The sequence below is a fragment of the Halichoerus grypus genome, chromosome 2 (genome assembly GCF_964656455.1).
Source record: "Halichoerus grypus chromosome 2, mHalGry1.hap1.1, whole genome shotgun sequence".
NCBI classification, from domain to species: domain Eukaryota; kingdom Metazoa; phylum Chordata; class Mammalia; order Carnivora; family Phocidae; genus Halichoerus; species Halichoerus grypus.
Window position 1 is genome coordinate 42,389,860 of NC_135713.1, and position 27,769 is coordinate 42,417,628.

At 42.7% G+C, this 27,769-nt stretch overlaps 1 protein-coding gene and 1 pseudogene across 1 annotated transcript; one reads left to right on the forward strand and one right to left on the reverse strand.

The window, feature by feature from the left end:
* Positions 1 to 2,732: 2,732 nt before the first annotated feature.
* SLC36A3 (solute carrier family 36 member 3) lies at positions 2,733 to 26,825 on the reverse strand. The gene is made up of 10 exons (XM_036087663.2): positions 26,571 to 26,825; positions 23,435 to 23,525; positions 20,944 to 21,032; positions 18,024 to 18,119; positions 13,181 to 13,265; positions 12,021 to 12,239; positions 9,626 to 9,724; positions 9,080 to 9,246; positions 6,113 to 6,282; positions 2,733 to 3,001 (listed from the first exon to the last, which is right to left on the reverse strand). Exons 1-10 carry the CDS (start codon positions 26,708 to 26,710, stop codon positions 2,733 to 2,735), a joined length of 1,425 nt encoding a protein of 474 aa, XP_035943556.1. The 5' UTR covers positions 26,711 to 26,825.
* LOC118532840 (rab9 effector protein with kelch motifs-like) lies at positions 16,058 to 17,644 on the forward strand (annotated as a pseudogene).
* Positions 26,826 to 27,769: the final 944 nt, after the last annotated feature.

Genomic DNA, 27,769 nt, shown 5'->3' on the forward strand with positions numbered 1-27,769 from the left:
AGTCTACTTTAGTGATTTGTTCTTTAATGGATTGTGCTTTGGGTGTTGTATCTAAGAAATCTTTGCTTAACCCAAGGTCACAAAATTTTTCTCCTATGATTTCTTCTAAAAATTTTATAGTTTTAGGTTTTATATTTAGGCCTAAGATCCATAGGTCTATTTTGAGTTGATTAATAAATATAATATAAAGTATGGATCTTTTTTTTTTTTTGCATATTGATATCCAATTTTTGTAGCTCCATTTCTTGAAAAGTCAATCCTTTCCCCACTACTTTGCCTCTGCATCTTTGTCAAAAATCAGTTGCCCACATATGGGTAGAATTTATTCCGGGCTCTATTCTGGTCTATTCATCTACTTGTCTATCTTGGCACCAACACCATGCAGTTTTGGTTATTATAGCTTTGTTATAATTCTTGAAATCAGTGTTAGCCCTCGATTTTTGTTCTTCTTTTTCAAAGATATCTTGGCCATTCTAGGCCCTTTACATTTTCATATGAATTTTAGAATCAGCTAGTCAGCTTATAAAAAAAAAAAAAAGCCTGCTGAATTTGGTGAGAATTGCTATCTTAACCACAGAGAGTCTTCTGAGTCATGAACAAGGTGTATCTCTCCATTTATTTAGGCATCAATTTCTTTTAGCAATATATTATTGTCTTTATAAAGATTATATATGATAGTCTTTAACAGGTGTTTCGTATCTTTCATCAGATTTATCCCCCATTATTGCATATTTTTGATGCAATTATAAGTGCAATTTCTGATTGTTCTCAGCTAGTACAGAGAAATACAATTGGATTTTGTATATTGACCTTGTGTCCTGAAGCATTGTAAACCAATTAGTAGTAGCTTTTTTGTAGATTCCATTGGGTTTTCTACATTGGTATCATGCCATCTTCATAAAGACAGTTCTTTCTTCCTTTCTGATCTGGATGCCATTTATTTCTTTTTCTTGCCTAATTTCATTGTCTAGATATCTGACACAATATCAAATAGAAGTGGCTAGAATAGATGTCTCTGATTTGCTTCTGATCTTTCTTACAGGAAAAGCATTCAATTTTTTCCATCAAGTATGACATTAGCTATATGTATTCATAGATGCTTTTTACCGGTTGTGAAAGTTCCCTTCTATTCCTAGTTGCTGGGAGTTTTATATGAGGAGTAGATGTTGGATTTTGCCAAATGCTTTTCTGTGTCTATTGAGATGATTATTTATTTCTTTTTTTAGTTTGTTAATAACGGTGAATTACACTGATTTCAAATATTAAACCAACCCTGTATTCCTAGGATAAATCCCATTCTGCAATGATGTATTACCCTTTTAATATATTGTTGAATTGCTAAAATTTTGTTTACAATTTTTACATGTATATCCATGAAAGATTTTGATCTGTAGCTTTATTTTCTCATACTGTCTTTGTCTAGTTTTGGTTCGCATGTTTTTAATAAACCAGCTTTTTCCCACTGATCAATCACAAATATATTTGCCTATCAATAGATGCATTTTTGCAGTGTGTGGGGGCATCACACCATTTTATTTTGGATGAGTCATAATTTAACCTAATGTTGGATGTTTGTTTCCAACTTTTTAATATTATAAAAAATACAAGCTCTCCTTTTGCATAAACTTCTGCAAACACAAAATATTCTTAGGATAAATTCCCAGGATTAGTGGGTCAGAGGGCCACTAAGTATCCCTCAGAAAAGCCATAACAATGTATACTCCCAACTGCAGAGTACAAGATTGTCTGTTTTTCAAAACCCTTCCCAAAACTCGGTATAATTTTTTTAAGTAGGTCAGTAGTCCTTGCACATGATGAAATCCTCTCTCACACAAATCGCACAGCCTCTTCAGCCTAAATAGCTCTAAGTGGCCTTGAGATATGAGAGAAAAAAGAGAGAGAGAGAAAGAGGTAATGTCCTTCTAGGTAGGGAAGTCACCATAATAACAGATGGCTAAGAAATATGTTTGTATCCCTTACCCTACTTCTGGTAGGCCCATATCTCCAGGGCAATACTGTGGCTTGCTAGATGGCAAACACTTTGATTTTCACACATGTGGTTAAAGGATAAATTAATTTCTTGGTTTAATATTTGAAATCAGTGTAATTCACTTTCAGAATGTTAGATCTAGATGAATCCTTAACAACCAATTCTTCCAGTCCCTCATTTCATAGATGGGAAAACTGAGACAGAGAGAGGGAAGAACTTGCCCAAGATCCCATAGGAAATTAGTGGCAGAGCCAAATGGTTGGATAAAATTACTGCTAAGTTCTGTTTTTGTTCTGTCTGTGACTCTTCCACTTAGAAGAATATTCGAATAGAAAACTTCACTTGCCCAACATATACTTCTCTAAATCCTATGCTTTAAGAGAAGCAACTGTAGAATAGAGAAAAAAATTGCTTTTGCATTTACATTTATGCTTGGTCTGTTTCCAGGGATATCATGGGCAAATGGCATCCCTTTTCCCAGTAAATGAGGCTGATGGTACAAATAGTTGAATGTGGTTTTGGTTCATAGGTACAAAAGACCTCCGAAGAAATCCAAAACCAAAAAAGGCATAGTCTGAGAGGTATGAGTACTGACTTGTGTCATGTACATTTCTCTTGGAAAGATAAAGAAGCCGCTAATTAATATAGAGATGTTGGGGTTTGATGAATGTATATAACATCCACAATGGCAGTCAAGTTGGGGATGGGAGGAAGGGAGAGCTATTAGAATAAAAATAGATAATTATACATAGACACCTGTGGAGTTGGCTATGGAATGGTTGATGGGTTGGATCAACTCATAGAGGGCTTGGTATGTTCCAAATACACACCCCAGAAGGCCCAGGATACTGATCATGATGTCCTTTGCAACGGTGACATAGCTCATGTCTTCAGCATAAAAGGTGATGAGCTCCAGGAGGGGTGGGATGATGAGGGCCAGGGCACTGCTGCTCACGGAGCCCACAAAGGAGATGACCAGGTCCAGGCGGGGGATGAGGATGGCTGAGACACCTGCAGAGAGAGAAGAAATTTAGAATCACTGATTGTTTCTGCAGCAAGGAAGTTCAGAAACCAACCACTTCCTTGTGGCCTTATAATCCCACAGATGCCAGACCATTTTGGAAATGTGGGAAAGAGTCCCAATGCAGATGTGAGCAGTAGGTCAGGCACTGTGGTTCTGGATTCCCCCCTCTGTTTTAAAGGCCAATATAGATGCTCTCCTTTTATGTCTTATCTATTGGGTTTTTCTCATATAATGGTTATTAGAAAGGCTCCTCTACCACCTATCTATTATCACCTTCTCATTAAAGAGATGGGAGAATCTAGAGCTCTAGAGGGAATGGGATGTGGCCAAGGTCACACATTCTCTGAGGTGAGAATCCATTGAAATGCCTGTCTAAGGCTCTTTCCACTCTACTATGCTGCCTCCCTTATATATGAAAGAACTTGTACATCATAGGTGCTCTTACTCAGACACTGAATCTACTGTGAATCTGTACTACTCTACAAGATACAGCCACCGTCTAGAAGCAAGAATGAATAAAAAATGAGAGATGGTTTTTTTGTCAGAATCTCAACTATGTGTTTTCCTACTCCTAGAACGATCCTGGTAATTAAAAAGAACATAAACATGAAAACAGCAATAGGCTGCTTCCTCCCCATTTCTTCTAAACACCATTTTCTTAAATCTCCATCTTTTATACAGATGATGAACATACATTATGAATTGTCCAGGGGAGTCCAATTTCAATAATGTATGAATGAATAACTATACCACTTATGTGATTTCACTTTGCACAACGGTATGATTTTCCTATGAACAAATTAGGGAAAAACTGTCCTGGAAAGCACTCATACTAGCTTGCTGGATTTGAAGAAAACCTCACCTCTTTCTGAAATTGCTGCAGCACATCTAATCAGAGAATGAGAGAGACTCATCAACTCTTGCAGTTGAGAATTTGTCACCCCTCTGATGGGATGGTCCTGTCCACAGCTTTCCCTTCTCAGATATTTAATAAATTGCTTACTGGACGAGGCACAGAGAAGAATCTGTCTGTTCTCCAGGAGACCTCACACTGACAGGGCAGAGAAAATATTTTAAAGGAAAACTATAATGCAAGTTAGACTGGAGGAGTTCTCTAGAAAGATCCTATCTGGTGATGCCAACCCATTGCTCACAGACCTTCCATGGCTCCCCATTTCCAGATCTCCTAAGCACAATGTCTCTGACAACTTGGGCCCTGCCAGGTCCTCTGGCCTCATGTCTTATCCCTCCCCACTGCTTTTAGTTCTCAAAGAGGCCATACGTAAGTACTTGCCTCTGATCTGTGCACAGCCTGCTTCCTACATGTGGTACATTTTTCATTCCTCCATCTACCTTCTACTTATCTCTTAGGTCATTTTTAAAAAAAATCATTTATTTATTTGGGAGAGAGAGAAAGAAAGAGAGAAAGAGCACAAGCAGGCAGAGGGGCAGAGGGAGAGAGAAAAATAGACTCATTGCTGAGCAGGGAGCCTGACTCAGGGCTCCATCCCAGAACCCTGGGATCATGACCTGAACTGAAGGCAGATGCTCAACCAACTGAGCCACTCAGGTGCCCTTATCTCTTAGGTCTTAACTGAAATATCATCCCACTGAAGAGGACTCCCTGATCTGGCCTCAGCTAAAGTATAGGACCTTCTAATGTGCTCTCAGAGCATCCTCTTCTTATCTGAACCATTATATGGTACATCATTAGGTACCATCTTAACATTCATCACAATATGTTGTAATTATTTCCTTGCATATATTTCTTACTCAACATGTCTTCTTTATTATTCATTATTGTATCCCCAGTGCCTAGCACAATGCCAGGCATACAGTAGGTGCTCAACAAATGACTGTTGAATGAATGAAGGATAATGGAATTGACAGCTGAATAAAGGAGGAGGAAGTGGTCATCCGGCATATAACAGAAACAGGGCCTCTCATTAGACGGTCAGCTCTGTCTAGCACTGCCTTCCCTGACCTCAAGTGGCCTGAACTACTCAGTTTTACTCTTCAACTTAGACCCTTCCTATTAGGAATGATCTCAAAACAATAGAGCTACAGGTCCCTAATGTCTTGGTACAGACCGGAAACTCTGTAATACCTTAAACCAGCAGGTGTGTTGTTTCTGCTTCTAGAAATCCATTTATGTGAAGCATAACATCTGATAGCATATTCTTCTGCTGAAAGGCTCCAACAATTACACACTTTCTCCAGACCTTGAACTGAAACTGCATTTCCTCAACTTTAAACTCCTGGAATCTTTAAGACTAAATTTTCTCTCTCTCTTGCACAATATACCACAGGTGTTTGAGGACAGATAGAGAAGTTACCTTTGCTTCTCCAGGCAAAACGTCCCTAGTTCTTCCCCTCTTTCCTCATGAGGCACCTTTTCTGATGTTCTTTCTCTGGACATGCTTCAGAGAAAAAAGTCCCCAGCCCTGTTCATGATGTTCCCCAAACATCTACAACAGTGCCTAATGTAGAATGAACGAGTGAATCAGTGAATGAAGGAAGCATTAAGGAAGGAAGATGGCAAGAGGAGAGGAGAAAAGATTGCATCCAAAAAATGATCGCCAAGGCTTTAACAAATCAGCCCCTTGTTTTCTCCTACAGTTCAAGGCCACTCTATGATAAGGGACTCGATCTTAATTTATAATAGGAAGGAATATGGCACACGATGGAAGACAGGCTTAGGTGCTCTGCAGCCTGCGCTCAATTCCCAGCTCTGTCACTTAGCAGCTGTATGATTTGAGTGTGTTACCTAAACTCTCTGGACCGTCGTTCCTCCAGTTGGTAGTATTACGTCGCTAGGCTGTCATGAGTATAAGGCCATGCCGGTACGGCACCTGGCGCCCAGCAGGCACATAGGAACATAGCTGAATGAATGGTACTTCTTCCTCCCATAAACCAGCCAATGGATACTTTCCATGTGTAAGCCCATTTTTCAGGTGGAAAGTTGAGGTTCAGGGAGGTGAAGTATCTTGCCCAAGGTCACAAAGAAGGTAAGTGGCTGAGCCAATGATAGCGGGGTAGATGCCCATGTGACTAGCAGCCACAGCTTTGGGCGACGAGTGCCCTTCTACCCTACTCACAAGTCAGACAGACCAAGGCTGTGCGGACAGACAGGTCTATAAACAGTGTCCAGCTCTCTGACCCCTGGGAGATGACGAAGGGGATGATGATCTCAGCCGGGACATAGAACTGGAGGGCGTAGGTGAAGAAGATGCCGATGGAGTACAGCAGCTTGACCGACTGGTACAGCCTGGGGACAGACGGATAGGACGTGAAATGTGACGTGGCTCCTGGGCAGGGCCAGTCAGGATTCACTCATTGCTCACAAGTTGGTCCCTACCCCTGAGGTACAGCACTGGCTCAGGCCTGACCTGCCATCAGGGCCACCGGGGAAGCTCATTAAAAGTGCACATTCCTGGAGATTCTGATTCAGTAGGTCTGTGGCTCAGGCATCTGTGCCTTTTATTCTTTTACTTTCTAAAAAGTTCTATCTGTATAGAGTAAAATTCCTGGTTCAAAAGTCATACAGTGAAAAGCTTTCCTCTGACCCTTGATTCCCATTCTTCTTTCCATAGGCAGCTCCTCTAAAAAATTTCCTGTAAGAATTTTCCTGTAGCCCTTTCAGAAATAACCAGTGTATATAAAGGCTTATACCAAATGTAGGTATACTACACACACTGTAGCATCCTATACACACTGCTGAGCTCCGTTTCTGTTCATGAAATACTCCTTGGACATTGTTTCTTATCCGTGCACATAGATTTGGCTCCTCTATTTAATAGATGCTTGGTATTCCAATTGCATAGATACACTATAATTTTTTTTGACCAGTCCCCAATTAACGGATATTTAGATTATTCCCAGTCTTTTGCTAGTAAACGATGCTACAAAATATATCCATTACACAGATATCTATGCACATTTAGCATACAACCTGAGAGGTAAAAATGCTGGCTAAAAGTATATGTGATTTAAACTTTGGTTAGCTACTGACGTATTTCCCCTTTGTTGTCCGAGCATATTGGAATGCTTGCTTCCCCACATCCTTATCAAAACACAATGTGTGAAAATGTGTTGGTCTCTGTCATTCTGTTTTTTTCTGGCATTTCTGTTATTATGAGGGAAACAAAGTATTTTTTCAAATATATAAAATGCCATTTAAAAAATCTGCCTGTGAACTGTGTGCTCGTGCCCATTTCTTCCTTGGGTTGTTGGTCTTTTTCTTATTGGGAAGGGGTATTTGTCTAAGGCTCCTCTGGGGAATCTGGTGGCCAGCCAAGTTCAGAGTAGATGTGCAGTTCTCATGGTACCTGATGCCCACGTTTTCCAGCTGAGGCCCCCACAAGAAAAGTGCCCTGCCCAAGGTAGCCAATGGCAGCCTGAATGGCCCGGAATAGGAAGAGCATATTAGAATGATATCTTACTTGCATAAAGTAAGTTATGACTTCAAAGAAATTCCACATTATTACCCCACCTAGTCATTACCACAACACAATGAGGTGGGTGGGGCTGGTGGTATTTTTCTCATTTTATAGCTGTGGCCTTGTGGGAAATGCATACCCTACCACTCTACTCACCTCTGAAAGAATAAGGCTGTGGGGAGACCTAACAATGACAATAGCTAATATTCGACGACTACTTACTATGTGCCAGGCACTTTTCTTTTCTTTTTTTAAGTGGGCTCCACACCCAGCATGGAGTCCAACGTGGGTCTTCAACTCATGACCCTGAGATCAAGACCTGAGTTGAGAGGGGGACGCTTAACCAACTGAGCCACCCAGGCGTCCCTGTGCCAGACGCTTTTCAAAGCACTATATATATGTTAAAGCAGTTAATCCTCACAATCACTGCCCCCCCCCCAAGACAATGCGACAGCCATTTCTTTACGATGTTCATCAATACTTCCTGTTCTTCCAGGCAATGGTAGATTTTCACTTCCTTGCCCTTTGGAGTGGGATGTGGCCATGGGACTTGCTTTGACCAATGGATTGCAAGCAGAGGAGATGTATGTCACTTCCCAGCAAACCTTTAGCAGCTTCATGGTGAAGGGCATGATTCACTGCACTCTCTGCCATGGCAACATTTGAGGGAGCAGCTGTCATCATTCTGTGTCCTTGAGTGGGGATGGTGCGGAGCTGAGCCCCAGCCACCCCATAACGGGCATGTAGCATGAGCATAGAATTAAGTGTTTGTGTGTGTTCAGCCATTGAGATTTTGGAGTTGTTTATTACTGGAGCATAACCAAGCCTATATACATAGGCATTAGTATTATCCCCATTCTACTGACGATGGAAATGAGGTCTGCAAGATTAGGTTGCTCGTCCAAGGTCACGTAAGAACCAGGATGCAAATGCCTTTACCTAGCTTTAGAACCTGTGCTCTTCAACACTTGGCTCTACTGATTGCTTAGTCGCAATGCACTCCATATACTACCAGCATAATGACAAAAGCTAATACTCGATGAGCGCTGCGAGCCGGCCCCGAAAACATTACCTGGATGAAGGAGGGGACGAGCAAGTGAATGAATGATCAAATGTAAGAATTTCAAACTAAATTCCAACGGGGGCATAACAGTGGCAGCCTAGGTCCATTTCTGGAACTGGGGCCTGAGGAGTGGTCCATCTGCAGGACTCGCGATCATTATTCTGGCGTTATACTTTTGTTGTTGCTGTTTGTGTTTCCCAAACACTCCCAGATCATTCTGTTTTAGGGTCTCTGAACCATAGAGTCAGACAAGTTCAGTGTCAAGTTCCAGCTTCTCACAAACAAGGTGAGCTGAGAAAGCTCCACAGAGCTTCTCCAAATAGCAACTTCCTCATCTAGTGAATGGACTTGATAATAATCATGCTGACTCATAGGACTATTGTGAGAGCTTAACCAGATAATGCACAATGCCTGGATTATCAAACCTATCTGTTATCATCATACCAATATTGGCAGTTAATATATGGTGCTAGTGACAACCCAAGGGAATGCCACATTCTGTTGCTCAGGCTCAGATCCCATGACTCTACTCCCCTCGTCAACCCAGGCAGGCAGGGACGTACCAGCAATTGGGCAAGTTGAGGGTGATGCTGGCCTGGGTGTTGGACCCAAACTTCATGTAGCCCAGCGTTCCCAGGCAGATGTAGAGGATGATGACAAGGGACATCCCCAAGTACAGAACAAAAGAAAACTGTTGTGGATGCTTCATCTGATTTTTGAGAGGCAGAACCTAAAGGTGAAGGAGGTTGAGAAAGAAGAGGTAGTCAGAAGTGTGGCCCCTCATGAAGAAGCAGGCTTCCCCCTCAGGCACAGATGTCCTTCGCAGGGTGGCCCAGGGTCAGGAAGGGCCACACTCCTTTTTATTTTCTTCCTCTCTCTTTTGCCAGGGGTGCCCTACTCCAGCTGGACTAATGAGTACATTCGCACTCAGTCTTCAAGGCTTAGTGTGGTGCATGGAGCAGTTGGTGCCCGGGACGAGTCCTGATTTTCCCTTCCACCAGGAGAAGATCATATCCTGCACTTTTCATAAATACTTTAAGACATCTGGAACAACTGGCTTCCCCGGAGGGCACCAGAGACCATTCACGCAAATCCCACATCCATCTTACCATACCAACGCCTTCAAATGTGAAGATGGCTGTACCAAAGAACAGCAAGAAGGTCTTCCAGCTTGCCATCAAGGGGAGGCTGCTGGGATCTGGAATCTCCTGAAAGGAAGTAGAAGAAGGGCATTGGTTTTGCCATGGTAGAGGAGTCATCCTCAAACTTTTCCTGGTAGAAAGCTGGGCCACACCTGTCATCATGGGTGTCACGAGCACCTGTGAGATAGCTAGAGCTGAATCAGCCTTCTTATCTTTGAAAAAGTTCTTGGGGTGCTTGGGTGGCTCAGGTTAAGCATCCAACTCTTTTTTTTTTTTTTGAGATTTTATATAATTATTTGACAGAGAGAGAGAGCATGACCATGGGGAGCAGCAGTGGGAGAGGGAGAAGTAGGCTCCCCGCCCAACAGGGAGCCCGATGTGGGGCTGGATCCCAGGACCCCAGGATCATGACCTGAGCTGAAGGCAGATGCCCAACCAGCTGAGCCACCCAGGTGCCCAAGCATCCAACTCTTGATTTCGACTCAGGTCATGAACTCAGGGTCCTGCAATCGAACCCCACGTTGGGCTCCATGCTCAGTGGGGAGTCTGTTTGAGACTCTCTCCCTCGTCCTCTGCCCCTCCCCCATTTGTGCTTTCTCTCTCTCTCTCTCAAATAAATAAATCTTTAAAAAAATTAAAAAAAGTTCTTTCTTTTTATTGTGGTAAATTACACATAGCATAAAATTTACCATTTTAAACATTTTTAAGTGTACAATTCAGTGGCTTTGAGTACATTCTCACTCATGTACAACCCTCACCACGACCCATCTCCAGAACTTTTTCATCCTCCCAAATTAAAACTTTGTATTCATGAAATAATAACTCTTTATTACCCTGCTCCTGGTCACTCCTATTTTACACTGTTTCTATGAATTTGTCAACTCTAGGTACCTCATGTAAGTGGAATCATATAATCCCTGTCCTTTTGTGACTGGCTTATTTCGCTGAGCATAATGTCTTTAAAGGTTCATCCATGTTGCCACATAGATCAGAAGTTCATTCCTTCTTAAGGAATGCATTGCATGTATTTAGCACATTTTGATTTACCTCATCTTTACATGTGGGCAAAGTGGGACCCAGGGAGGAGAAGGGAGTTGCTTAAGGCTACTCTGCAAGGTGGTGGCCCAGCCCGGATGAGAATTGAGGTCTCCTGTTTTCCCCATTCTCCAACGCCTCTTTTTCATCACTTGTACTACAGCGGCAACGTGCATGCAGAGAGAATGGTTATTTTAATAGACTCCTGTGGTGGGCAGAATAATGGCTCTTTCCCAAAGATGTCCATGCCCTAGTCCCTGGAACCTGTGAATATGTTATGTTACATGGCAAGGGAGAATTAAGTTTTCAGACTGAATTCAGGTTGCTAATCAGCTGACCTTAAAAGAGGGAGATTATCATGGGTTATCTGGGTGGGTCCAATGTAGGAACAAGGGTCTTTAAAAGTGGAAGAGGGGATCAGAAGAGAGAACTAGAGAGATGGTGGTGTGGGAAAGACTCAGCCTTGCATTGCTGACTTCGGAGATGGAAGGTGGCCATAAGCCAAGACATGTGGGCAGTCTCTAGAAGCTGGAGCAGGCAAGAAAACAGATTCTTCACATAAGCTTCCAGAAAGAAACCCAGCCCTGCTGATACCTTGATTTTATCCCAGTGAGACCTCCAGAACTGTAAGATAAATTTGTGTTGTTTTAAAAGGCTAGATTTGTGATAATTTGTTACAGTAGCAATAGGAAACTAATATAGCCCCAAAGACTTTCAGATTCAAAGAAATTAAGCTACAATGGTAGAATTTCAGGGCCTGTGATAATAACAAAGCATGGGCTTGGGAGGCAAACTGGTGGGAATTAGTGTAAAAATTACTTTCTGTTTATCAGTTTCCTTGTCTATAAGCTGAGTACTTACAAAATATAAAACATATAAAATAGTATCACTGGAAAGATTCAATGAGTTAATATATGTTAAGAACTTGACACCAAGTAAATAAAAATTCTTTATCATACATGTATCCCTTGTCAACCTTTTGTTGGTTATTAGTTGAGGTTTATCTCCCCCGAATGAATGTGACCTCCATGAGAGCAGATATGCCACCAGTTTCACCTACCACCGAATCTCAGTGCCTTGCACCATGCCTGGATCACAGAAGGTATTTAATAACTAATTGTCAAATGACTCACTGTTATCCAGAGTGACGATGATGATGATGACGTCGACTAGCTCTTATAGCTTGTGGGGCTGAAGCGTTTATGGATGTCACTTTAGCAGGGGCTGCTCAGAGCAGGTGACCTTCCTCACCTTCACCTGCCCATAATGATACTAACCTTCCCCAGGTGTCTCAGAACCCCTTCTGCCGTCAGTTTCAGGCACAGACCTGTATGATATACTCAAAGATCAGAGCCATGCTCCCCAGGGTGGTGACGTTGGCCAGCGTTGAGAAGATGGACAGCATCCTGAGGTTCTGGATAAACACCAACAGGACCAGGAAGGGCAGGATTGTCAGCATGTAAAAGCGGATGTTCAGGATGGGGGTCAGCACCAGGATCTTCCTGGGTTGGCAGTTGTTGGAGGTCATGTGGGCTTCTTCCACCATCTGATGTAGACATAATGAGGGGCAGTGTAGTTAGAGTTGTCAGATTAAATACAAAAGGCCCAGTTAAGTTTCTTTTTCTGATAATTATCAAGTGACTTTTTAGAAAAGTATGTCTCAAATATTCCATAGGACATACACATAGTAAAAAAATACATATATTTGCTGTGTATCTGAAATTCCAATTTAACTGGGTGTTGTATGTATTTTTTTTTTTTTTTGCCAAATCTGGTAACCCCAACTGTGGTGCCCAAGACTGTGACAATAAGAAACCCTTAGAATCTTAAAATCTCCTTTTGTCATCTAACCCAACCTCTTCTTCTCTGTCAAATGGTTTCCTTTCATATACTCAGAGAATGGAAGTTGATTACACAAGAATATCTTCTCTAACTTTAGATAGCCCTAAAAGTTAGAAAGCTCTGAATACTGAGCAAAATCTATCTGCTTGAATATTTCATCTACAACACTTGCCATAGTTCTAGCTGTTTGAATGCACAAAACCGATTATGCTCCCTCTATTCCATGAAGCCAAGAAAGAATGCTATGATTGATTCATAATGCCTCTTGGGAATGCAATGAGGGCAAGATTGCAGCTTGTTTGTCTCATATGTAGTTAGTCATCTTCTATGTGACAACCCTGAGATACCTAAAGTGAATCTCACCAACACTTTTCAGGTTAAAAATTCACAATTATTTCTGATTGGACAGGATTGCAAGCCTCTCTTTCCATCCTGGCTACACTCCTCAGATGTTGCTTTGGCTTCTGAATAATCCTCTTTTTTAACAAGTGATTTCCAGGACTGAGAGAACTCCTAAGTAGTCTGATCAGGAATGACAAATGAAACCATCTCCTCCCAAGATCTGAACACTATACTTTTGCTAATGCAGCTCTAGCAGTGGGATGTCTGCTTTTCTCCCACTCTGCCCAGAAGAATCCTCTTCACCTGTTGTAAGTTGTCTGCCATAAACATAAAATAAACGCTGCAGAATCCCAGTTGGGTGGTGATTAATAAGAAGTTGACAGTGTACCTGAACAGGAAAAGAAGAGACAGAGGGAGAAAACAAATTAACTTTTAAAATGTATTTATTTTTATTTTTTGAAATGATTATTTCTGTTATTATTTTTAATACTTTGCTACATTTTTTTATTTTGAAAAATTTCAAGCCCACAGAAATAGTTGGTATAATTAACATCCATATGTCCTTTAACTAAATATGCCAATTGTTAACTTTTGGCCCTAACTGCATTATATAAATATGTATGTGTATATGAATGTATGTATTCATCTACACACACATGCATTCTTTTTCAGAACCACTTGAAAGTCAATTGCAGATTTCATAATACTTCAGCCTTAACTCCCTCAGCATATCCCTCTTGAGACTATGATATCCAGAATATCAACTTCAATGTCCTCAAATATATAGTCCATATTTTAAATAACCCAATTGTGTCAAATATATCTTTCAAACTGTTATTTATTTTTTGGATTCAGGATCTAATTGAGGTTTATATATTGCATGTGGCTATGTCCCTAGTCTTTATCCACGTAGACCAGCCCTGTGAACACCTGCATTCTTTGGTTTTCCATGATATTGGCTTTTGGGGAAGAATTCAGGCCAATTGTCTTGTAGAATATCCCACACTGTGGACTTGGATGATTGCTTCCTCATGATTAGATTCAGGTAAGTATATTTGGCAAGCATACCACACAGGTGATATTTGGTACTTTTTCCATCACATTGGGAGGCCCATGGTGTCCCCTGGCCCCACTGTGATTATGACTGTCAGATGACTCCATTGCAAGTGCACATTTCCCTCGTTAAAATCTGGAAGTAAAGCTTTGAGATGTATGAGTATTCTGCTTCTCTCCAACTGAGGGTTTTAACATTCATTGGTGATCCTTGTCTGAATCGGTTATTTCATCAGTGACAGGGTGATGGTTTTCTCATTCTATCTGGCATTTTTTTCTAAATTTATCAGTTGGCATTTAAGAAAGATATATTCTTCCTCTTTTTTGGTATTGCAAAAAAACCCCTCACATTGATTTTTAAAATTTAGTATATTATACTCTATTATTGTCATAATTCTTTTGAATTCTTCAATTGTCCCAAATTTGGAGATGCATTTGTTGTTTAAGGGAACAAAAATATGTTCCTCTACTTAGATCAGTTTAGACCAGATTGAGTGCGTTCAGGGTAGTATGGCCTTAGATCAGTGGTTTTCAAAGTTGGTTTGCAGTACCACTTGCATTAGGATTACCTGAGGTTTATGCAAAAAGTACAGATTCCTGACTCTTGTGTCAGCCTATCAAATCAGAAGCTTGGTATCATGTGAGACCAGAATAAAGATGGTTTCTCTCTTTATTATGGAAATTTTCAAACATATACAAAAGCAATGACAACAATCCATGACTCCTCATCTGCCAATTGTAGCTTCAACAATTATTAACTTTTTGCCAGTCCTCTTCTATCACACCTTTACCCCTACCACACATATGCTTATTTGTTGGAGTATTTGTAGCAAACTAGAGAATTTAAGGCACTTCATCTATAAATAATTCCATACGCAACTCTAATGGATAAGGACTTACTATATATATATATCCAACATGCCATTATCATCCCTTGCAAAATTAGTAATAATTTCTTTATATCATTTAATAATAGTCCATATTCAGATTTCTCTAATTGTCTTAAAAATATCTATTTTACTGCTAGTTTCTAAACAAGTCTATACATTGCATTTTGTTATTTCTATTACATCTCTTAAGTTTTTAAAACGGCTACATTCCCCTTGCTCCGCTTTCTTTTTTTTCCCTTGCAACTTTTAACTTTTTAGGGGGTGTTGAAGATACCAGATAATTTACCCTATAGTATGTCCCACTTCCTAGATTTGGTTGATGACTTCTTCATAATGTCAGTTAATGTGTTTCTCTATCCCCCGTCTTTCCTCTAAACTGATCTTAGATCTAGCAGCTTGACTACATTGAGGTTCTTTATTTATCTCTCTGGCAAGGATCTTTCTGGGGTGATACTCTGTACTCCCTACTGTATCCCATTATAAGACACATCGTGTCTGGCTACCCCATGTCTAGACATGAGATGCTATGATTAATACCTGGGGTCAGGTGGTATCAGTGTTGTCTTCCTTTATAAAGTCTCCCAATGACCTTTCACCTAGAAGCTTGAGCATCCATTGATGATTGTTGCCTACATCAAGCTCCCAGGTATCCCTCAGCACACTAAAAATAACAAATCATTGTTTAAAATATGTTCCCAACTCTTATTCAGTTACTGGGCCTCTCAAGAAATGGTACAATGTAATGGGTGGGAGCTAGATGTTCAGGATTCTAGTTCTTGCTCTGCCACTCAATTCCTGTGTAACACTGGGCAGCTTTATTGCCCTATCTGGGCTTTATATTTCTCCATTGACTAGGCATGGATATGGTGGTCTCTAAGGACGCTTCTTACCCAAAAGTTTTATTCAGGAGTCGTCAGAAACAAACCTTGGTGAGAAAGGATGAGCATTTGTGAGTCATTCATTATTACTGCCCCATGACCTCACCTGTCTGATAATCAGAGTGTCTCCTGATCAAGAGAGTGATGACCTACTGAGAGTCCCAAGAGAGGAGCTGCAGAAGGGATCTTGGCAGCCACAATACTGACTCACTACCTCCTGAAGGGCTCTGCTGGGAAAGGCTGAAATGTTAGGTTTGGGTCGAGTTTCTATGCAACCGCTATCTATAGCTGTTTGTGGACATGTTATTTTTTTCCCTTATGAGCCTTGGTCATCTCATATTTCCAGGACGATAAAGACCCTCCCTGCCTATCTACAAAGTCAAGGAGATGATCAGAGGAGCTAAGACACAGAAAAGCATCTTGTATACCAGGCACTTTTTATCAAGCAAGGGAGCAGCCTGAATGCTCACCATTAAGAGAAGGCTTAAATGAAGCTATGGCACATGTCCCCACTGAGGAACATCGTGAGCCTTAACAAATAACCAGGTAAGCCCGGGACCATCCTAAGCTGCCACAGGACACCATGAAGCTGCTGCCAGTCTTGGAGCCTGGATACAAGCCCAAGAAAGCAACATGTACACCTTGGCCATACCCGCCCCCCTGCCCCCGAGATAGCTCCTGTGCTCGGGTGGGCCACAGTTGCTCATATTCACCCCCAGTTGGTGATTCCAAGAGAGGGAAGGTCTTCATTGTTGGGGGGGCAGATCCAAGCAAGAGCTTCTCAGATGTGCACACCACAGGTCCAGGAACACACCAGTGGGATTTAGCCACCCTGGAGGGCCTCTTACCCCATTACAAGCATGCCAGCTCCATTTCCTCTTTTTTTTTTAAAGATTTTATTTATTTATTTGACAGAGAGAGACACAGTGAGAGAGGGAACACAAGCGGGGGGAATGGGAGAGGGAGAAGCAGGCTTCCCGCAGAGCAGGGAGCCCGATGCGGGGCTCGATCCCAGGACCCTAGGATCATGACCTGAGCCGAAGGCAGATGCTTAATGACTGAGCCACCCAGGCGCCCCTCCATTTCCTCTTATGCACCTCATAGCACCTGGGTATTTGGAGGTGTTGACTAGTCAGGAGACTGAAATTGCCTACAAGTTCTGAATCCTGAAACTAGGACTTTGGACCATGCCAGAGGTGAGCATCCCCCACCACCCCGAAGAACATTGCACACATCATCTGCAGCCATTAGAAACCAGTTGTATGTCTGTGGGTGGAGAGAGAGGTGCCCAGCCCATCCAGGGTGTGAAGCCGCACGTGTCTGACACAGACACTCTGACCTGGTCGCAGACAGACACTTGGAAAGCCTCCATCCCTCTGGCATGGTCATGTGATGGCGTCAGCAGGGGACAAAGCTCTTCATCCATGGAGGCTTGGCAGCGGACAAATTCTATGATAATGTCCATTGCACTGATAAAAATGACATGAAGTGGCAGAAGCTAAGTCCCACTGGGGCACCTCCCATAGGCTGTGCTGCGCACTCAGCTGAGGCTGTGGGGAAACACCTGCGTATCTTCGGAGGGGTGACTCCCCTCCAGAAGCACTGGATACAATGTACCACTATCACATAGAAAAGCACCATTGGATGGACCTTGCTTAAATTTGAAAATTTTCTACCACCTGGATGTTCCAATCATTTTGTGTGTGTCATTCCATAGCCAGTGATATGTACTTCTGAGAAAGAAGATTCAAATTCTGTCACTCTGAACTGTGATACTAAAAAAGGGGCTTCCACTGACAAAGGAGTGACCCAAGGTGGTGATTCACATGAATAAAGTCAGACTGCCACAGGGCTCTGTTTTGCATTTGGTGGGATGAATACAGAATACAGTGATTGTATTGTGACTGTGGGTTGACTAATAAATCCCATATTTTTATTAAATGACAAAAAAAATAGGTAGATCTCTATGTCCCAGTGTGGAAAGAAATTAGAGACATATTGCTAGATGAAAGAGCAAATTTCAAAAAAAAATTCGAATTAGTGTACAAGAAAATGCAAAATGAAATCTGTACATATATTTATGTACATGCAGAGACAAAGCCTAGAAGAATATTTACTAACTAGGTATCAGTGGTTACTTATTGGATGAAGAGTGGGATGGGGATGGAGAGATCAGAGGAGATTCTCTGTATTGTTCGATGGTTTGTAGTAACATCATATTCACTTAACCCTGTGTAACTCGGAACAAAGGAAGATCAGGTGAGGATTATTATTGTTCTGACTACTCACTCCCACCACTACTGCTACAACATCTATGAGTACTACCTGCCCCACACCGAGTGGGTCCTCAGCCAGGCGTTTGGGCAGGTTTCCAGGCTGTACATCATGGCCTCTCCATAGTTCACAAAAGTCTTTTGCGATCTAGGGAAAGGGCAAGCAATGTATAACTTAAAGCATTTTTGTTAAAGGTAGTCCTTACTCTCAAAGTGAGTAATTATTACATATTTGTGTGTTAGCATGGAATGTTCTGGAAATTTTCTAGCAATGGTATTAACAAGATATTTTATAATACACTTTCACAACTTTCAGGAGGACTGCCTTTTTTTCTTTTTTGTAGTTGTCTTCTTGAACACTAATATTTAAGTGAAAAAAGATTTTTAAGGAAACAGTAGCTTTGCATTGACTTAAGTCTACAAACCAGAAAAGAGGGGTCATGAAAGGTGTGAGGTGTGCAAACCAAGTCAGGGGAGGAAGTAGAAGAGGGGGTGTGAGTATGGCCAAGCCAGCGATGGTCTTTTCTGGACTTTATTCCCTCCCTCCCACTGCTGAGGGCGTTGGAACATTCGAGAGGCCTGCCCCAGACGAGGTCCCATGCAAACGTGGTACTTAGGCTTCTGCCCAGCACCCCTGTAGGATGTGACACCCAAGTTGCCGTCTGTCTTGTCCCTCTGCCCTAGATGGCCCTTCCTAAGGGCAGGCAAGGCCCTACTGAGGAACCATCTGCAGGCGGTGGGAGCAGCAGCGGGTGGCCGAGGGACGGATCCCCGCTGCTAACTGCGTGACTGAGGGGAGTAGCTGGGAGAGGGAAGGAGACCCAGACTTGGGTCTTGGGTTTAAATCCCAACACGCCCTCCCCCCTCAGATGACTGAGAAACCTTGAGCAAATCTCTTTAGACTTCTGAGCCTCAGTGTTTTTCACACACTGTCTGGGCTTGGGGGAGGAGCCGGTGACCGATGAATGTGGAGATGCCACTGGAAACAGGGCATAATCCTTCTATTTTTATTATTGTTCATTGTGCTTGGCACTCCCATATAAATGAGGTCATGTTGCATAGGAGTGGCAAATTTATTAGTCTGAGGGTTACAAATTCAAAAGCTATGGGGCCAGTCAGATATCAGTGATATGGGGAGAGGGGCTGGGGTACCACAGAAGGGGGAAAAGTAGAGACCATGGCAAGCCCCTGGTACACATTCTGTTCTAAGAGGGATCGACCGGGATTCGGTTCCCCCTGAGCAATGAAGGAATGAGACCCCAGAGGTGCCGGATTGTCTAACTGGCAAGGAGAAGGTGGAGTTTGATTTTTTCTCTAATGTGAAATCTCCAGGTTTGTAAACATAGGCTAAAACAAAACAAAACAAAAACTGCAAAGCTCTTAGGCCATCAGTCTGTAAACTTTATATTAGAAAAAAAAAGAAAAAATGAGTCAAAAAAAAAAATCAGGGGGCACCTGGGTGGCTCAGTTGGTTAAGTGTCTGCCTTTGGCTCAGTTCATGATTGCAGGGTCCTGGAATAGAGACCCGCATCGGGCTCCCTGCTCAGTGGGGAGTCTGCTTCTCCCTCTGCCCCCTCCAACCCTCCATGCTCTCTCTCTCAAATAAATAAAATCTTTATTTTTTTTATTTACTTTAAAAAAGATTTTATTTATTTATTTGAGAGAGAGTGAGAGAGAGAGTGCATGAGCCGGGGTAGAGTCTGGGACTCCAAGATCATGACCTGAGCCAAAGGCAGTCGCCCAACCAACTGAGCCACCCAGGTGCCCCAGAATAAATAAAATCTTAAAAAAAAAATCAGGAAAAGGCTTATCAGGAATGGCTTAGGCATCAGAAACCTACAAGGTGATATAATTGTCCTAGCAGGTGTGAAGGGAGAGAAGATTTGCAGAATGGTTGGAGTGGGTCCCACAGGCCTTTGAATACCAACTTTGCCCTTCCTAGCTGTGTGACCCTGAGCAAGGCATTTAATTGACCTAGGTCTCAGTTTACTCATGTGTAATATGGGGATAATAATAATGCCTGCCGTAAAAGTTTACTGTAAGGAGTAAATAAAAGGCGGCTTGTAAAGCTCTGGCCATGTACCTTGCACATGTAATTGCGCAATAAATTTAATTGTTGAATAAGTAAATGCTCTTAAAAGTGTTTTGCGAGCTGGAAAGTGCCCTACAAGTTAGGTGTGACTGATGTATACTCCAGACACACCAGTTTGGGTTTGATAATTTGGCTTTATGAGGAGTTTCAGTTACTATCTCTACTTTGACCTATGAGGAGTCTCTGCATATCTACAAGGACCCCTTTTGATTGGCATGCCTTGGGAGCAGCTAAGTGTTGCAGATAGAGAGCCACCAGGCAGTTGGCTGTAAGGAATTACTAATCATCCATGAATTGTTGGTTTGTAAATATGAAACTCTCAGCATTGTTTGTCTTCATTGCATTTGTCTTCCCTTTTGGGAATTTTTTTTTCTTTGTGCTGGAGTTTCAAATATGGAAACATTGAGTATTGTATGTATGCTTTATTAATGACTGGAGCCATTGTGAATTATTCATTTCAACTATATGTTTTTTGCTTTTACTAAATTACAAATTACCCTTACAAGGTGCGTGTCTTGGAGTTAGGGGGAGGGTGGGTGTGGGGAGATAAGAGGGAAAGAAGGACATCCTAAGTATCTCGCATACTCATGGCAGTTTATAAAGCATGCTTGCATCTTTTATCACTTTTGATCTTTCCAGGTCAGATATTTAGGGTCAGAGGGTGCAGGAACTTGACAAAGTCATCCAGCAGGTTAGCAGAGTTGTGCCGGGACCTAGGAGTTTCCAGTTGCGATTGTATCACCCTCTCCACCACCTCTATAGAATCTAGAGCAGTAGGTGAGGTGGCTGGAGAAGTGGCTGGTTAATCGGGTCAGTGGCCAAAGGAAACTCAGCACAGATGGGGCCGGGCACTGGGGGGAGAGAGAGGCAGGATTCTCACCTCTGACTGAGGTGATGGGCGCAGTTCAACAGGATGACCATGCAGTGCACAGTGAGGATCCCAATGGCCAGCAGGCTAATAGGACCCACCTGGAGGGGAAGGAGAGTGGGGACAGTGAGCCATACACTGATCATTCCCATAACTGGCCCTCTCCCAGTCTGGGTGCTAGGGCCCCTCTCATCATAAAGCTGCCTCTGGGATGGAGGTCCTTGCCTGAATGTCCTTGTGTCCCTAGACAGTCTAGTTGGAATGCCCTTCTTCCCACTACCTCCACAGATAGCCCATGTCTTTCCTCATCTGCCTTGGGGTCTGCCTTCTAGATCCCTCTTTCCTTCTTCACACCCCAGCCCTCACCTCCTCCAAGATACTTGAAGACCAAGGTTTCTCTTAGGACTTGGTTCTCTTCCTCTAGCATAGAGTTGCCAACGGGGGCTTTAGTGAAATTTTGGACCAGATGATTCTTTGTTGTGGAGGCCCTCTTGTGCATTGTAGGATGTTTAGCATATGACTTGGCCTCTATTCAAGGGTCAGCGGCACTCATTCTCCCCATGAGTTGTGACAGCTGAGAATGCCTCTAGACACTGTAAATGTCTTGGGACGTGTGTGTGCAAAATTGTCCCCAGTTGAGTATCATTGCTCTAGCATGTCTAATTTGTCATTAACCCTATTATTTTTTAAAGATTGTATATATATAAGGTGTACAACATGACAATTTGACATACATATACATAGTGAAATGCTTATACTGCAGTCAAGCTAATAAAACTATCTTATCCTCACATAGTTTCCATTTTTTTGTGTGATGAGATTAAAAAACAGAACTCATTATTAATCCTAATCTCTCAGATATGATTAGAGGGGCATAGAGTAAAGAGGGACTCCCTCACCTCCTCTGTGCTGGACACCTGTGCCTTTATAGATGTGACCTGATGTAACATTATCACAAAGTAACAAATGAGAGATCTAGATTTACTAGAACATAGCCTCCATATAACAGAGACTTCTTTTGATCTTGTTTACTTCTATATTCCCAGGGCCTAAGAATGCACATAGTAGGTTCTCAGTATGTATTTCTCAAATGAGTCATGGTCAGAAGTTCTGGTGGGAGATGGAGGGCAGAGAAATCATCAAATGACTCTTAGGGAGCAAAAATCAGAGGATAACAGAGCTATCTTCAACAGCAAATATCACATGGCTGAGGGCCATGTGGTAATAATACTCTTCAGAGGTTCTAGAACCCTGAGGATTTCAAAGTGGGAGAGTCTCATCTGTGGGTCGGAACTGCTACAGATTACAAGTCACGTCAGAAGAAGCCAGAGTCTGGATATGCCCTCTTTTGACATGCGGGCCACTTACGAGGCCTGGAGAGAAGGAGAAATTAGCATCATCTAAATGGAAGTCATATATTTGGCATGAATTCAATTCAATAGACATGAATTGGGACTTCCTTTGTGTCAGTCTCTACAGCAGGTATTGTGAGGAGGTGTAAGAATACATCAGAGAGTTCCTGCCCTCAGGGCTTTCAGGTCAGTGAGGAAGGTAGGTATTCTAAAAAATTATGTCTCATCTTTGTAAGAATTCCGGGTGTGGTACATATAAGTTCTAGAAAAACACAAGGGGAAGTTGGCATTAATTTTAGTAGGAAACAGTAAAGTTTCACCGAGGAGGCATACTTCAAAAGACAGAAACAAGGGAGAAGAAAGAGCAGAAGCCAAGAGACAGAGGTGGGATGATGCAGGGTGTCAGGGGACTGGCGAGGCCTTCACTATCCTCCTCTTTCCAGCCACTTTCTCAGTCAACCTCAGGGTTTGAAACAAGAGCCAGCACTCACATGTCTGCAGGGACCAGGCTGCTAAGGTAAATGAGTGAAATGAGCTGGGGACGTTCTAGGGAGTGGGGAGGACTGTGGCAAAGTGGATTGCGCATCAGTATGTGAGTATGGTGGGTCTTTAAGAACAGTGGTGGGGTGGGGGAATTGGATGAAGGGGGTCAAGAGGTACAAAATTGCAGTTATGGATAAACAGGTACAACATGATGACCATAGTTAACACTGCTGTATGGTACGCCTGAAAGTTGCAAAGTATATGATAAATTATATATGTGTATATGAAGATACGGATGTTAACCAAACTTATTGTGGTAATCATTTTGCAATATGTGTATACCAAGTCGTTATGTGGTACACCTTAAACTCATGTACGTCATTTATATCTCAATATAAAGGTGTGGTACAACTTAAAGTACTGTCTGTCATTTATATCTCAATAAAACTGAGGGGGAATAAGAGTAATGGCCTGTCCCCTCTAGAAACACTCCATTTGGCTCCAGGCTGGCTCCATGGGATGGATGCCAAGAGGCACATTTCCTATTGCAGAGGGTACCCCCAAATTGCCCATTGATAAACAGTGCAGAGGCCTTAGGGGCCTACTACCTCTTCCCCTTTTCCCCCCAAATGGGTAAACCTAGTTTTCATTGCACAGGTCCCTCTTACCAATAAGCCGGCATTTTTCATGGCCAGGGGAAGCCCCAGGAGCCCTGTGCCAATGTTGCATTTCAACAAATGGATCAACGTTTGCATGATCCTGTAGGAGGAGAGTAGGGAGACAAGAGGTTATGTTAGTGGATGGGAAAGGTGACCCAAAGCTCAGGTTCCTTCCAGCATCTCCAGCACCCTCTGTTCGGAAGAGGGACAAAGCCAGATAAAGTGGACCCTGGAATATCTGATGCAGGGCTGGTGCTAGTTTAGGTGACCCAACAAATATTTAACACACAATAGGCTCTAATGAAAAGATTCACAATTGCTACCATTCTGGATAACTCCCTAGAAGCAGCTTATGCATTGATTCATCCAGTGATCTCTTTCACAACTTATTCACTCACATAATATTTATTGAGACCTACTAGCTGCTTAGCATTTAGATGAACAATGAAAAAAACCTGATAGTAATTTTCTCAATTTCTAGAGTAATTATTAATGCCAGGTCATTTGTTAATTTCACTCACTAGAAAAAGCATAACTTCTCCTGACATATGGAGTATTTACTGTAAGTTCACTCTATCCATTTACTCAACCAACATTCCATGAATTACTCCATGCTCTGCATTGGGTACAATTTAATAACGATTGTTACTGTGCATACAGAATGCTTACTACGTGCCTGGCTGGGTGCTGGGTACCAGGGTTCTAAACACTCTCCATGCCTGTGCTGGCAGCTTCTGCCCAGGCACTACCCATCCATTGGGAATGAGAAGGTGGGACAGGATCATGAGAAGAGAATCAAGAAGGAACTGAAATGAAAAGCTGAGTGTAAGAGCAATGAACTCAGAGGTAAGGAGCACTGAGTTCTGAGTTCTAGCTCTGCCATTAACCTATGAAGTTTGGTCACTACTTTGGAAAGACCCTTAGCTGCTTACATCTTCTGTTTCTTCATCTGCCAAGAAAGAGAGAGAAAAAGGGAATAATTCTTGCCCTTACTTCCAGGGAAGTGGTAAGAATCACAAGGGGTATTGGCATGACGAATCTTGGAATCATGAAGTGCTTCTAAGATGTGACCATCGCCACCATCATCACCATCCTCTTCATCATCAGCATCACTACCACCTTTGGTCTGAACTTATGGTGCTCACCTGCTAGAAGGGCCCCCTTGAAGGGGAAGCCGAGCTGGGCTGATAGAAAAAAAGGCAAGTAAGGGCTGCTGAAGCAGGTAGAGGTGTCCCCTCCTCTTGGAATGAAAGGCACCTTGAGGAGGCCATTGCAGGTACCTCCTTGTGCAGTCTTAGAACTGTCTAGAGGCAGCCTGCCTCGGTCACAGAACGAGTCCCTTAGAGACCGTGCTCATGTCTCCAGGTCTTTGTCCCATCGGTTAGGGAGTTAGGGCTGTGTCCAATTTTACAATTCAATACTGACCTGGGAAAGGGTTGGGGCTGAAAGAACAGGGTAGGCCCTTGGGACCCCCCTGACTTCTTGCTTCTTCATTAATTTGGTCTATTCACCTGGGGATGGTTGGGGGGGGGGCACCTATTGTCCTTTCACTTCCAAGAGGACATTTTTATGACTTTTATTTCTTGATAACTGTAATTACTGGAAAACATGTCAAAGCAAAAACACAAAATACTACTTTTTATGTTTTGTCATTTCTTAGTAGCAATTTCTCCAACAGATGTGCTCTTCTCCCCGCTTCCTGCCCTCTGTCCTTCCATTCCTTACTTCTTGCCTCCAGCACCATCTTATCCAAGTTGAATCAGATCTCTTGGCAAAGGTGAGATCAACTTTTGGAGAAACCAGATGCCCTAGCTAACAGCATTATAGATCAGGGCCTTGGAGAGTAAAACACATGTTGGGATTAAAACAAATTTTTTTTTATTTTTCTTTGAGAAATGATACATTGCCATTGTAAAACAAAATACCAAAATTCCACTAATTGGAAATAACCACTGTTAGCATTTTGACTAGCATTCCTCTGGGCATTTCTGTTTGTTTTTGAAGGTACACACTTTTAAACATGCAGGGCCATTATAATACTGTATCCTAAATTAATTTTCTTTATGAATAGTATGTCCTACACATTTTCCACAGATTTCCTTCATCATTTGTAATGGCCATATTGCATTCTACTGCATGTGTGTACCATACTTTATTTAAATAATGTCTTATTGTTTCCAAATCATCAATATTATAACCGGTGCTTCAATAAAATTATCATGCATACCTGTGTTATTATCTCATTAGGAAAAAATTCCTAGAAGTGGTATTTATTGATCAAAGGATATATTTATTTACATCTGTACTTAAAAAATACTAAGTAACACACAGTATGAAATTCAAAAAGTAAAATAAAAACAAGAACCGAAAAACCTTATTAGTGAATATAAATCTCTCTCCCTCTCGGTCTCCCAATTTTCTCACCCCCAAGCTGTGTGTGTGTGTGTATGTGTGTCCTTTCAAAGGAAGCATATGCCAAGTAAGTATTTGTATGTTTTATATAAATAGGTGTTAGGATTTGACATACATTACAACATCGCCATTTGGAAAGGTACCAGTTTCATTCTTCCTAGAAGGACATGAGTGAGGGCATTTCCTGACATCCTTATTGACACTGGCTATTGTCATTTACAATCTCATTATGCCCAAGGCTATTATCTGATCTGATTACTGGATAATAGTCTAATTGGCAATAAAGTTCTAAGAAAAAGTTCCATCTGTCTGAGTTTACAGCAGTAAAAGTAGGGAAATGGGGCTAGGAGGTGTTGTTTCCTGGGTGGGTTTGTAGGAAGGAGGGAGGGAAGGAGAGAGAATGAATAACAGCAGATGCAGAAAGAGAGGAAAGCAGTCTCAAACTGTGGAAGAGCACACGGCCAGCCTATGATAAAAATCGTTCCTAGAACCAAGTTCATGTTGGGATGGCTACTCTGTTTGGGTTCTCTGCAAAAACTGGGAGACAAGTGTAATAATACCCAGAGCCACATGAATCAACCTTCTTAGATCTGGCTTTCATTTTTCCTCCATGCATCTCCTGTTCAGTCCGGGGCTAGAGGTGTTAGGAAGAGAGAAGTAGGCTGATGTGGCCCAGGGTTGTGAAGGCAGCGGCGCTCGGCCTCAGGTCGGGAAGGGCAGTGCGGCCACTTACGAGAATCCACTGGCTTCCTCAGCAGGATGCACGTTCTCTGAAGCTAAGCTGCCCCTACTCTCCGAGAATGACTTGGACCTGTCGTCCAAGGAGCCGGGCTCACTGTTGAAGTCCTTTCCGAGCAGTGACGTCTTCAACATGGTGGGTAGGTGGTGCCAGCTCAGGGTGAAGGCCTGTGACAGCCTTGAACCAGCCTCCCATGAGTTTTTCTCCAGAGAAACTAGGGCTGCAGGCCCCAGATGCTGGTTCCTGTTTCCCGAGGGTGCCTGACCTAGACTGAAGCCCAAATGTGTGAATCAGTGAAGCGCTGGTGGCAGAGGAAGCTGATGTTGACTGTGCCTCACCTGGCTTTTGGGGGACTTAGGAGAGTCTCAGCATGACCCTCAGTGCCCCTCAGAATTGGTCGGCCACAGGCCAGGACTCACCTGGGCTTCCAGTCCCTCCCAGGTCAGCCCTAAGCGCTATAGGGCACAGGGAACAGTGTGACTGGGAGGAGGAAGTCACCATGGGACTGCAGGTCCTGGTGCCTGGACGTGGGGCCAGGTTCAGCGCTTGTCTACCTCTGAGGAAGAGGCCAGAGCTACCTCACAATGAAGGCTGCCCGGCCAATAAGGTGCTACAGAATCCCAGGAGGCAGGTGTGGCCCAGCCGAGACTGATTGGCCACCACCTTCCCTGGGTCAAGAGTGGCTTTTAAGCCCAGTTCAGGTGCTACCTGCTCAGAATTCCCGCACAGGAAGGGCGTATGTTCTGTACCTACTTGGAAGGGAGTAAAAGTAAACTTTTAAAAAAAATCATTTATTCAACAACTATCTATTGAGCACCTAAGATATACTAGGCAGTGTTGTCCCTACTGGGAATACACTGGGGGAGAAACTTACTACAATCTCTACCCTCATGGAACTACATCTAGTGAGGAGACAGACAATAAACAAATATGTCAAGTTATGTTAGTTGGTAGTAAGTACTATAGAGAAAAATAAAGGAATAAAGGGGAATGGGAAGTGCTGGCTTGTGGGGGGCGGGGGCGTTGCAATCCTAGATGGGGTGGTCAGAGAGAGCCTCACTGAGAAAGTGACATCTGAGTAAAGGGCTGAATGGGATGAGGGAGCATGTCTCGTGTATGTCTTGGGTAAGAAACTTAAAGCAGAGGGAACAGTAAGTGCAAAGGTCCTGAAGGAGAAGAGGGCCTGGACATTT